This window comes from Pleurodeles waltl, chromosome 2_1, assembly GCF_031143425.1.
Source record: "Pleurodeles waltl isolate 20211129_DDA chromosome 2_1, aPleWal1.hap1.20221129, whole genome shotgun sequence".
Classification (NCBI taxonomy): Eukaryota; Metazoa; Chordata; class Amphibia; order Caudata; family Salamandridae; genus Pleurodeles; species Pleurodeles waltl.
In genome coordinates, this window is record NC_090438.1 from 567,196,331 (window position 1) to 567,210,440 (window position 14,110).

General features: G+C 40.3%; 1 protein-coding gene across 2 annotated transcripts in view; it reads right to left on the reverse strand.

The window, feature by feature from the left end:
- TRANK1 (tetratricopeptide repeat and ankyrin repeat containing 1) overlaps positions 1 to 14,110 on the reverse strand; it is a 931,136-nt gene that overhangs the window by 415,936 nt on the left and 501,090 nt on the right. For both annotated transcript variants that reach the window (XM_069214995.1, XM_069214985.1), the window contains exon 12: positions 5,752 to 5,937. In XM_069214995.1, the coding sequence (XP_069071096.1) occupies positions 5,752 to 5,937 (186 nt within the window). The remainder of the gene's footprint in view (positions 1 to 5,751; positions 5,938 to 14,110) is intronic.

Below are 14,110 nucleotides of genomic sequence, written 5' to 3' on the forward strand. Positions count from 1 at the left end.
CACTGCACAAAAAGATTCCTAAGAAGAATGTGTTGCAATAAGAAACTGGGCCAACAACTCTACACTGTGCAAATGACATCCAGTCCCTAAAAACCAGAAGAAATAGGGCAAAGAGAGCCATCAAGTGCTTAACAAAAGGCCTGGTATGCAAAACTCTGATGCTCAGGAGCCCCCGTGCATTTTTTTTATCAGTTTTGTAAAAGACCATTTTACTCTCTGACTTGCAGTCAAGACAAGCTTTGAGTATGAAGTAAATAGTTATACGGGTAATCCTTTAGTGCAAACTTTGAATTTTAACATCTGAAATATTTGACAGCGAAAGCAAAGAAATAAACTGAAATGAAGTCCACTCAACATGGATAAATAAGGTAGGAAAAGAGGTTTGATTACTCGCCCAGCCAAAGTTCCAGGTTAACTGTACACTAAACTCTAACCCCATCCAGTGTTCCAGAGACCAACAATACTGCCGTACTCACAACAGAAGACCACCCTCTATACAGATGCATACGTCTTTCCTCTTGAAACAAAAAAATGCATGCATTAATAATGAACATTAAGATCATACATACATACCAGTTCACCTAAAAATTGTTTTACAATTTTATAGAACAAAACTACAGTTAAAACACAATATTAAACAACATATATAGAACAAAACTGAAGTGATTTAAAAAAGTCACAATATCAAATACTTCACGAACCAAAATATGATAAATGTACTAACTGCAAATTCATGTTTTACATAGTCATGGAGATAACTAGGTTTCTTGCAAAACCTTTTTGGATTAACATTTTCTGACATTACAAATATTCCACATGAAGAACTATAATTCCCATTGTAGGACCTATTAATCATTTTTGTAATATTCTTAAGTCCTTCGCCAGACACAGCATAGTCATCCTCCTGTTCTTTTAAAAGAACCACTCTATAGAGGTTCCAAATTCTATTATCCTCAGTTGTGAAGGCATTCCTGACAATGTTAACAACTTTTCTTGGTGCAGTAAACTCTTGCCCAGGATGAGCTCCCACTGGAGCTTTAATTTGTACCCATTTGCTCACCTTAACATTAAATTCTTTCACAACATATCTAGCTTCAGATGCGAATTTCCATTTAACTATCTTGCTTTTTAATTCTCTAATCGTCATCTATAGAGACAATTACTCAAAGTTTATTCCATCCACCCTGGCACCAATTTAGTATTGGGTTTTCACCCTCTGAATAGTTCAAATGGAACTTCCCTGTTTTCATAAGAGGGGAAGACAATAAGAAGCCAAATGATTCAGTAGCTCTTTTTTCCAATCCGGACCACTATTTTTAGCTATCTGATATTCCTGTTTTAGTGCCATACTGAGTTCCATTGGATGGTGTAAAGTTGACCTCCTGTGTTTTACACCATATGACAACAAAAAATCATCAAATTCTCTGGAGCAAAACTTCACCAATGGTCTGTCAGTATAATGCTTGGTGCTTCTTTTCTGCTGAAAAGCTGTTCCACAAAATGAATAACAGCTCCTGAAGTTATATCTAACACACACCACTTCAGGCCATCCTGAGAAGAGACAGACAACAACAAACAAATAGGTTGCAGGTCTCTCATTGTTTAATCGACCCACCAAATCAAGAGCTATTACCTGCCATGGCCCTCTGGGAAGCTCATTGCAAACCAAGAGCACACATTTAATGTTATGCATCTTGACACTTTCTTTAAGACATTCACAAATGTTCCTCTCAGACTCAATAGCTAAAGCAGGACACCAGAAATCTGATCTGATCTTTTCTTTTGATCACACTGAGATGTCCCTCATGAGCCATTTCTATTATCCTATTTCTCATGCCTTCAGGAACTACACGAGGATTGCCTCTGAAAACCAACCTATCATGAACACAGAGTTTGTCCTTGATTATCCAAAACAGACAGGTTATTTGAGTACAATTTATGTAGGCCACCCATTCAAAACTGTATAAACAGTAGGCATTAAAGCCCCATACTTCTTTACCTCAGATCTCCACTCCTCATCACCAATGGCACCATCCGTCACAACACACACACTTTCATCAACCTATATGGTATTATTCAAACTATCACAATGTGCATTTTGATCTGAAACTCACCTGGATAAGCAGTCCCCAGTACAATTCTGTACTCCAGTAACATATTCAACAGTAAACACGTACTTCTGTAGTTCCACAAGCTATTTACATATTCTGGCTGGAACATTATCCAGCCCTTTCTTCATGAAAATCTCCGTTAAGGGTTTATGGTCTGTTCCTACAGTGAACGTTTTCAACTATAGAAAATACTTACATTGTTTTGACCACCCAGCAAACTGCAAAGGCTTCTTCTCAATAACAGAGTAATTTTGTTCAGCCCCTCTTAGTGCACGTGACACACATGCAATAGTGTGCTTCTCACCTTCATCAAACTGCAGCAGAACCGCACCCAACCCTTTGCTATTAGCATGAGTAACAACTTTACTTAACCTGTGTGCTTTGAAGGCACTGAGCTATGGAGCATTAGGCAACTCATTTAATTGCATCAAACTCTTTCTGACAATCATCATTCTAATTAAACTCTGTGCCCTTCCTTGGTTTTATTGGAAAGATTGCTTAGGAACTACTTATAAAATTCATCCATGTCCAAGAAGGTCACTACTTAATCCTTGTTCTTCAGTGAACATAACTTACATATGGTATGCACTAATTCAGACTTTGGTTTAACCCCCTGAGATATGATAGTGTGTCTCAAATACAAAATGTTATTCTTACCAAACAAGTACTTATCAACATTCAAAATTAGGCCAACATCTTTTCATCTTTACAACTCAGCAAAAAGTCTTCTATTATGTACTTCCCAATTGCTCCCATAACTGAGCACATCATCTTGAAATCATTGTACTCCCTCCAACTTCCTGAGTACAGAAACCATTAATTACTGGAACACAGAAGCTGCAGATACAAGACCAAAAGGCATCCTTAAGAATTTAAATGCCCCCATGAGAATTACAAAAGCTGTAGGAGCCTGCGAGTCAGGATGCAATCTGATCTGATGATATGGAGATACAAGATCAAGAGTAGTAAAAAAACAAAATTCTTGCATTACATATAGTAGACATCATTTCAGAAATGGTTGGTAGTGGGAATCTATCCACCACCTCCTTGTTCAACCCCTCAAATCTACACATAAGCAAATAGCACCTGAATGTTTTTTTGCAACCAATATGGGTGCTGACCATTCAGTAGCCTCCACCGGAAGTGTAATACCTTTGCTGCCCAATCTTTATAGCTCCTTTCACAACTCCTGCTCCACACTTGGAGGAATTTTCCTCAATTTGGCCGAGGCCTGCATAGCCCCTGATTTACGTTTTATGTAATTAAAGTAATCCTTGACACGTCCTAGCTTATTAGAAAATACCTCCAACAAGTTCACTTACAAAATTAGCACATTATTTTACAATTTGTCTAACTTCCACTTGAGGCTTCCCATTTGAATTAAGAAAAACGTCCAACTCTTTTTTAAGGCCACACCTGGCTTTTATTATCCTTGTAAACCACATACAATTTAGAAGGAATTATACACCATATATACTCCAGAGTGCTTATAAAATAACTTTGCATCTTAATTTCTTGCCTTTCGTAACCCCCCGACTTGAAATCCATGCAACAAAGAATTGTGCCAGGGAAGATTTTTTTCAAAACCACATCATTAATCGTGAGTCTTAAGCAAGAATCAAACAGCATATTCACTACCACATTACCCACCATAACTTTGTCAGCTGGGTTATCAGCTGCCTAAGTGTTTAATCTTTTCTCTTAATGTGTAATAGTACCTCCTTCCCAAACTCTTTTACTCAACAGGTCTTAATTATATTTTTTGCGGGTTTCCCAGACTTATCAGAGCAGCAGAGACTGGACCAATCAGAGCGGTAACACCTCATGAAATGAGCCCTAACACTACACTGATTATTCAGCTTTCAATGAGAGACATGCACTGCTATTGGCCATGTGACCCATCTGTCCACATCTGAGGCAACTCCCTGCGAATCCTCCAACAAGTTTAATAATAGGTTAATAATAGGTTATGGACTAGATGAACAAAAATAGGAATAGCGATGACCTAATTGTGATTTTTTTAATGAATCGCAATTAGGAAGCAAATATCTGCATGGTAAGTTGCACTTTGTGACCCACTGGGACTTGCTGCCATCACAGGGATGGTGGCATGTTGTGGGGTTAAGCAGACCACAATGTCTGTCATTGCTTTTAAATGCAGCCCATTATCCTATAAGGAAAACAAGATGTGTTTAAACAGAAGAAAAAAAATGAACTGTGAAGCTTCATTTTTTAAGACTAGGCAGTGGCCACTCTACCACAAAAATGATATCTTTCTAAAATAGTGCTCATGTATGGCAAAAATGGTTATCCAATTTCTTAATAACCACTTCAAACTCATGTGCTTCTTCTAGAGTGAGTTTAGGTAGATTTTTCAAAACATCCTGACTTACTCCTAAAGTATGCAACAAAAGTGCTAATTTACTTTCGGGGCTCAAGCTAGTGCCACAAACTCTGACATAGTTATAGAACTCCTTCTTTCATTTATCCCACTGTATAGATGGTTCATCAGGGCTATTTAGGAAAACTTCAGTGGTGTCACATTCTGCATGGTTTAGTTAACACAATAAGGTGGATACAGTAAGAATAACGTAAAAATTGTACTCTAATAATTGATAAAAGAACTGTGAATTAAACTTCCATAAAATGGTTGAATACACACTAAATACAAATTGGCACAGCAGCTCCTTGAATATTTAAAATTTTTGGCCAAAATAGACCTCCCAAATGTGCTGCCAATATACTTTTTCCAGTATCCAGAGCTTGTTTTCCTGCTCCTCATAACCACCTGGCAAATAATAAAATGGCTGTCAAGCAATTGTCCTGGAAACTCTCAATATCTACATTAGGGAGTAATGAATTCCCCAAACAGACCAAGTGGCAGCCACACAGGCGCAATCACTGCACCCACGAACCTTTAAAGTCATCGCACAGAGATACCCTGCAGCACAGCAGTCTTCCCAAAGAGTTAAAAAGGCAGTTGCATATGCGTGCTACCTTTTTTCTCATATTGAAGCGTCACTGATACCACAGTCTTTCACATGCACTTCCTTTTTTCTCACATTGAAGCATCACAAATACCACTGTCTCTTTCAAGTAAAATTGCTTCGTACCTGGCTACTTGGATTCACAATGTAGACGCAATGCAGACACTTCCTCCTAACAGACGTATTTAGATGATAGCTGTCAAGACGCTTCTGCCTGTATTCAGCTACCAACTACAGGCAGCTGACAGCAACATCAATAAAAGCAGTTTCTGTGTGTTGGGGTAGTAATCCGTTCGTCACCAGTGAAAGAAAGTACATCTGATGCGGATAACGTATGAAAAGCTCTCAGAGGTTTTATTACTGCCCTATCCACAGCTCCAAGTTAACTGTCCACTCAACTCAAAACCATTCCAGAGCCTAGAACACTGCCATGCTAAAAACAGAGGGCCGCCCTTTATACAGATACCACAGGAACCCAATATTAGAGGCATTTTTAGGTAACCTTCAAAAAGTGAAAAATATCACTATTATTTAATTTCTTGTTTAAAGAGAATGCTGACTCAGCTTCTAAGCGCTCTGATGGAGAGAGAGCAATAAAACATTAGGTAATGGAGTGCCAAACTTAGCCAACCAGAAAAAACTAAAATGCTTACCTATTTCAATGTTTGCATTTAAAATGATGGAAACTGAAGCATGTAGTGGCGTGTCACCTTCAATGAGAGAAATATTCAGAGGATCTGCTCCCTTCGACAGCAGAAAATAAGCAGATTGAAAATCACCCTTTTTTAAACATGTACGAAGAGGTTTTTCAGCAATGGCTCCATAGCCATCAGGAGAGGCTGTTGACAAAGACAAACTTTTAGATAATATGTGCTTTTCAAACGCAAGTTTAAGACATTATGAAATTAAACTTTCTACAACATGTCTCAACCCTGGTTGTACTATTTAAAAGTTATGATGTATGTAACTTCGATGGGAACTTCTTGCATCATTTTAAAATAAAGTATTTCCATCACAGATGACTCACTAGTGATTACATTCAAATTAATATGAAATAATAAAGTTAACTTTATGGTGACTCGATTATTTCAGGCTCTTAGTATATTTTTGAATTATAACCCTGTGGGTTTTTACCCACTGTCTGTTAAAGGGGTAGGCAACTGCATGTTTTACTGTTAATTTAGGGCAGCGGTAATGTGCATGCATGCATGCATCACATACAACTTGCTCCATGCCTGTACAGATTCCCTACAACGCCAATTTCTGACATTATAAAAATACAACAAGTGTGAACGAGTATGGGATCAGTCAAAGGGTGTGGACACTGGAAAAGAGTCTATGGACTAAGAGTAACAGTCAACATAGAGGTAAATGTATCCTTTTATGACTTGGCTCTTTTCCATACTCAATTTTACAATAAATTTCACAGCAAATGACAATCAGAAAAGGAGGGTGAAATGACAGCACCAAGCAGCTTAGGCACAGGCAAAAAAAGAAGGTAAATGCCAAACCTTGCATTGCTTTGGAAAGAATCCTCAAAAAAGAACTGGAGCAACAATGTAAATGGAGTCACCAACAATAGCTGTCTCTAAAAGGTACACTGTCATTTCCTTTTTCCCAGTTGAATGTGTCCAGACACTGGATGGAGTATTGACCCTTTCAGATTGCAGCAATAAGTTATACATAATGTAACACACATGGCACTGTTGGTTTTAGCAGCTGCAGAGCCTCCAAAATGTCGCAAAAGCTTGCCTGATGAGCACAGAGCCCTGGTTTTGTAGAGGCAAAAGGAGGAGTGCTTAATGTTAAACACGATAAAAGGATCCTCAGTCGGGAAGGCACTGAAGATGTGGAAAGGTGGTCCCAAGAACAGATAAAATTTTGGTAGTACTTTAGGTATGAAGAAACCAAAAAAACATCCTGTCCTTATGGACTGCTATGAAAAGTTCAAAAGAGCAAAGCAGATGTAGCTTGCATAAGCTCCAGGATGATTAATGTAAACCAAAATGCTACTCAGCGTTTGATATCGCTCATTCTGATGGTCACTATCTAAATGCAGGTTTCTCAATTTTCCCCAGGCGCCAGAATGGACCCGCACCTTTTCATAGCATCTGTTCCCAGGGGCCGGCCAGTGTCATCTTCTGAAGTGATACAGACCTAGTAGAAAGGTATGGGCGTCACCTCCGGAAGAGCTGTTTAAAGATGCAACCCCTGAGCGTCAAGGTCAATTTTCCTTACAACCTCTTCTGCAATCCCAGACCTGCACTGACCATGACATGCAGGGAGGGTGCAACATCCAACCAGGAAACTTTCCAGAACCTGAAAATTCTTCTCCACAGAACGGAGATGGGGAAAGACAGTGAGGAATATGTATTTAGATAGAGTATGCACTATGAAGAGTATTACAGAAGGAAAGTAACTTGTTCTATTGATGGGTACGTCACACCACAGATTTTTCACTGTTTGAATAGCTACCAAAGTAGTACCTCCCAAAAGGTGGCGAGCCTGAAGAGTCGACTTACCCCATGAAGTCCTGCAGTGCTGAGGAGGTGAAAAGGCTCCCACTGCAGACAGAATTGTTGAGGCAGTAATGAGAGTGTGTAGTGACACCCATGTAGCAGTCTGGCAGATGCCTAACACTGGACCTCCTCTTGCCAGTATCATCATGGTGGCTTTGGCTCTGGTGGAATGGCAGCTCAAAGGCCATGAGGAGGTTTATTCTGGACCACAGTGTACCATGTTTAATGCATAGGGCATTCCACAAGGACATGTTTCTTTGTGGGCCACTTTTCAGTTCTTAGCACTGGCAAAGCCATCAAAAAAACTGATCTACTCTGTGCGTCTTTGTGTGGTCAATGTGAAAAACAGCTCTTCATGAGTCCAGCCAGTGAAGTATTTCCTCCGCAGAGGAGTGAGAAGCAGTGAAAACGAAGGGTGAATGACAGACTGTCCCATGTGGAAGGGCAACACCACTTTCACAAGAAGGAAGTGGAAGTTCGCAGCACCAAATTGTGTGAATAAAAGTTGCATTGATGTTGTAGTGAGAGTGCTTCTAGCTCAGATACAGCACACAGAAATAACTGCAATGAGGAATACCACCTTGTTAGAAATTGCAAGGACCAATTGTGTACAAGCTCGAAGGGCAAGCACATCAAAAACATGAGGACCAAATGAAGGTCTACTTAATTTTTTAATTATGATTATGATTGCACACTGCAAGATCCTGCGGGGACAGTGAAAAAACAAAAGTCAAGGCACCCGAGAGCTTGGCCTTAAGAGGATCATCTCAGCGGAGTTGATTGTGGAGAATTAGATGAAGAGCTATGCCTTGTTACTGAAACAAGGCAAGGCAGAAGGTCCATGTTCAGGGTCAGCAGTTAGAGTACCACACTCTCCTGGGCAAATCTGGGACTATCACAATGACCAGACCCCAGCCATTCCTGATCTTCTTCAGAACTTAAAGCAGGAGTAACAAAGGTAGAAGAATGTAGAGAAAACCGGAACCGCAAAGCCTTTTTGTTATATTGTTTGCATTATTGAAAATTATGTACTGGCAAAAGGGCACATTAACAAGGCACACTGTATAACCTTTTAGAGAAACTCCAACCATCCCAACTGGCATCAGCATTTATGTAGGGGGTAGGGATTACAGAAATCCAACCAGCATAATACCAGAATAATACAGAAAGAAATCCGTTCTCTTCTGGAGATCACTGGGTAACGGGTGACAGATAGAGGAGGATTCCACAATGAGCAGGGCAGACCAAAGCAAAGCCTCAAACTTTAGGTTGAAACTTCCCCTTGAAAAGATCCAATAATTCCTTGAATGCTTCCACTTGGAAGGAGAGAAAGATTTTTCCTGCATGCTAAATCCTCAACCTGGTAAAACGCCAGCCTGAGACAGAGACCGCCACATCCCAAAGGAAATTGCTCATTTCACCTATGAAGGCTGCAGGCATAACTGCAGGATTTGCTCTTTAACTGAAGGACATAAACGCGCTTACTCAAAGATAAGGTAAGCTCAAGTTAAAGTTTCTTGTTAAAAGAGTTTTGAACTGCATACATAAGACATATGCCTGACGAATAAAGAAAGAAGGTGACAAGAGCTAGCATAAATAAAATGTAAACATGCTGGAGAGGAATGCAGAATGTAAGCTTACTATCCTGTAAACCTAGATTTAAAACTGGTGACTACTTTAGACTCACACGCTGTGCATTATTCTGTAATCTATCAAAAAAAGTATCTTGTAATTATGGATAATATTTTTCGCCATCTTTGATGGGTAGTGTTGATAGGACTCATCGTGTATTTTCCCTGAACTGGCGGCGCAGAAAACATGAAATATCATGTAAGTATAAGCAAATAAGATTCTTCGCTAGAAAGGCAGGAGAGTCTCTTGCTTACAGTTTCTATAACAAATTATTCACAGAGAGCACCTATAACGTGTTCATATGCTATCAGTCACAAAGTTTTGTTAACTGTACAGTGGTATGCCTGTAGCAAACAGACTGTCCAGATGTGTTCTTCTGTGGCCTCCATTTCAGCTTGAACATTCATACAGTAACAATTTGGAAATATGTGAGTAGATAGTCTTGTAGGTGCTCCACATACCTGTGACATTTACATAAAAACGAGAGAAGACTTTTTTGGTTGACTGTGCTCTATGACTACAGAGCAAGGCAGTGGTTCTTAAGCTGTTGAATTAGGTGAACCACCCTCCCCACTGAATCATTACGGGACTCCCACACTGAGTCATTATTGGAAGCCAGGCATCTCTCCCGAAAGCCTAACAATACACAAAAATGAGAATACCGCATACAAATGCTCAACTATCGAAAATATGTTGTTGGGACATGCTGTGATGGGGACCGGGAAACTACCTCTCCCAGCTATCTTTACGGCAGGAAGCCACCCCTGTAGTTTCTTCCGCGCCCAGAGGTGCATAAAGTTGGATTTTGGGCACAATGCGTGGGACGCGCGCGGATGTGCCCTGGTGAAGACTGGGCCAAGAGGGGGCTCATCTGCACCTGTGAGCAGCCAGAGAAGGCCGGGCCGGGCCCAATCTCTTTATTACTTAGCTCTGGATATTTGTAGGGCACGTGCTGACATCTCCAAGATTACAGATAACTTACACTAGTTTTCACCTCCCTGATGGCAGACTTGGTAGGCCTGATTGGGAAGCGTAAAGGCGCCCATGGGGTGGTGGGCGTACGATCAAGGGATCCCGGGCCTAAATTGATAACTAGCTATCTTACCTCCGTGATGGCTGCAATTGAATCGGAGATAGGGAGGGTAGAAGCCAGTCTGGGAACAACTTTAGAGAAACCGTGAAAAAGTGAGATGGAAGATATAGCTCCCTCTGTAAAGTCTAAGGAACTCATGTGTCATATTGGACCAGGATCTCTCAATCAAGCCTATTTCCCTTACAGTCTCCGAAAGTCCCCCTTTAGAAAGGAGTAGACAGTTGGCCCCACAATGTTATAAGCCCCTCCCCCAGTGTAGCTCCGCTTTGTGTAAAGTCCACTTTATCTGAGAAGGATCTAATAGAAACAGAGAATGGAAAGGGAAAGCCACAATTAAAGACATCTAAGAAGGCAACCGGGGAGCGGGTTGGTAATAAGAAGCCACCTATTATCTCGAATGATCATCTTAGTCAGTTCGACAATTATTTTAATGATATAAGGCAATTATGGTCCTTGGTTTTTAAAAAAAGTGGAATCTTTATAAGGAAAAGTTAATGCCCGATTAGTGGCAAGGAAAATGCCAGCCAAGCCACCACTACGAGGGGAAAATCCCAGTCTGACTCTGCTGAGCCTACATATCCACTAGACCCAGTTGTTTCTTTTGATTAAAGAGGAAGATTAAATCATGTGCAGGACCGTATTTCAAGGACTTTGAGTCCTGTAATTATAGGTCATTCCATAAATTTACCACATCAGCAGAGGGTTCACAAGTGTGTGGCAGGTAAGGGCCTGACACAGGTTTCCCCCACTGTGTCTCTAAGTGCCCAAGCATCTTAGCTGAGGATTCCGCTGGCATGTGCCCCGTACATCTTAATTTTAGAAAATGCTCCTATATTAGGTTCATCACATTCTGAGTCCCACACTTCACTGGGTCGGAAAGCATTCGGGGTGGAGGACAGACCCCTCCAGGGAAATTTTAACTGTTAGGAGGGTTCTATGGATAGGCATATCTACCAAGGCCTCACAAGGGGACTGCATAATAATACATTTTAGGAACCCACAACTAGTTTATACTTTGTACCATCATTTTTTTAACTCCAGTGTTAGATCTAGGATATATCAGAGTACAACGACTAACAGATTTTATTAGCATTTCCTCGCAGGCCCAGCTGCCCTGTCTCACTGACCTAGATAAACAGAAACCTTGTTACCCTCGTGAGTCTAAGTCTTCTGATAGCCTTTTACCATTATCCAACAGTTTTGAGCCTTTGAACTCTCTGGAGCAATTGGATTGACTACTAGTAACTGGAAGTCCCTTAGGAGGAAATCCGAAGACAGACATACCACACTTGCCTAATTTGCAGTCTGTCGGAGCATTGAATACTTCTAATGTGGCAGCCCCGGGGATTATCTCATGGAACGTGGCAGGATTAAGGTCTAAACTGGATAATTCGGATTGGTTAGAAATGGTATCTCAAAAATCTTATATTTGTTGTCAAGAGACTTGGCTCATAGCCCCAGCCCCCCCCCCCATATATTAATAGCTTCACTACTGCGTTCCTGCCATTAAGTCTCCCTCTGGAAGGGCTAAGGAGGGCTTGGTCACATTTGTATCTGTATTGGTAAAAGGGGTAGATGTGCGTGTCATGGATATAACCCCACATTATCCGCTTCTTCTTCTTAAACTAACTAAACTAACTAAGTAGTATGATGTGTTGCTGATCAACTACTATAATAATATTTTTGATCCGTCAGATGCTAGCGTGATTGACAACCTTGAGATCAGGGTATATAAAGTACTGAATGGGAGTAAGAAGGATCTTAGGCTAATTTGAGCCAATGATTTTAACGCTCATTTGTGTGAACCAGAATTTTTAGATTGCTGTGGGATCCATGACGAATATGATCGTCCCATGCAGCATTTCAAACACTCCCCTTGTAGGAATGCGCTCAATCGCATGATGGCTGCTAATTATTTGCTCTTTCCAACACCAGAGGTTGAGGGGGTTCCCACGTTTATGGGGGGAAATGCTCACACCACAATTGATTTTACTGTCTACTCTAGAGAGCTTAACACCTTTGTTGGGATGTTTATGGTGATGTAAGCCTGTATGAGTGATGATAACCCTTTAATTCTAGAAACAAGACTGGGTCTGGATAAGGACTCAAGGGTGGTGGAACAACAAGAAAGGTTTGACTATTAGGTGGAAAAAAATTGATATGTATAGCTTTTTAGAGATTTCATGATGAACAAAAGGGAAGAGGTCATGATTGTATTCGGGAAAGACATGCCTGCACATAAAATTGTCGAGGCATTTTCTGCCTTGACAAGGTATATGGCTGACAAACTCCAACTTTCAAGTATTAGTAAGGAAAGAGGACCCGCTGGTTCAACCATGCGTGTACCTCTTCCCTTAAAGATTTAAAGAAGATAACCAACTCTGTCCCACAAAACCAATATGTTATTAAAGCTGCAAGAAGGACATATAAGGCCACTCTTACTGCTAGGAAGAATGAACTGAGGGAGATCGCCTGGGATGAGCTTATCGAAGCAAGCAACAAAAAGATACAAAGGCTTTTTGGCAAGTGGTCAATTCTTCCCCATTGAATGATAAGGATAAAACTATAATAGACACTGTTATTCCAGCCCAAGCTTGGATGGACCATTTTTCTCTATTTTATTTTTTTATAACACCGAATAATCTCTCTCAGGAAGAAATTAATTGTCCCATGGCAGTGAGAAATGCCTTGGTAGGTGCAGCCTTTTGCAATACAATAAAAGTAGTTGATGTAATACAGGCTATTCAAACTGTCCTTCTGATAAAGCTCCTGGCCCAGATAGAATCCCAGCAGACATATATAAAATGATGCCAGGATTCTGGGGATCATTGCTTACTAATGTTTTGAGCTCTGCTATGATAGGTCCCTTAGTAGACACCTGGAGAGAAGCGATTATTGTGCCTATTTGAAAGAAGGGAGATAGGGCAGACCCACAATGCTTTCACCCAATCTCCCTTTTAGATAGTTCAGTCAAGATATTAGGACAAGTGATTTTAAATAAATTGGAAAAATGGGCTACGGAGACTAATTGTCTGTCAAAGGTACAGTATGGGTTCCATCCAGGGCTAGGTACAGTTGAACAAAGTCTTAATTTGACCTTGATAGTTCCAAAATACACAAAGGCAAAAAAAGGCTGTGTACACTTAGCCTTCATGGATCTGTCCTGTGCCTTTGACACAGCTGACAGATCGAAATTGTGGACTGTTATGTTAAACATGGGGGTGGAAACAGATATAATTGTCCTATTTAGTAGGCTCCATGCCTGTACTTCGGCATGAGTTCGTTATACTTAGGAGGCTGATTTAACAAAAAGATTTGCTTCTTTAAAGGGGGTAAGACAGGGATGTGTGTTGGCCCCCTTTCTCTTCCTTCTCTATGTAAATGGGTTGGAAAACTTTTTATGTGCTATGGGGAAGGACTAGACACTCATTATTACCTACCCAACTCCAGTTCTGCTTTATGCGGACAATGGTGTACTTACTTCGAGGACAGCAAATGGTCTCCAAATCTTTTTAAATGTTTACGGGAAACCTTGGTCTTAAAATTAACAGAATAAAGTCATTTGTGATGAAGAGCGTCCCAAAATTATCAAAAAGTAAAAAAATGTGTCCTGGAAAGTATAGAAATATTTAAGGTTCCCAATATTACTTATTTGGGTGTCCCAGTTGCTGTGGATTTTAATTGGAAATTTTTAGTTAGCATTTGTGTATTGCAATTTCAGAGAGACATAAATGCTCTTTATTAGATTTTCTAAAAAGTTGGGGCCCA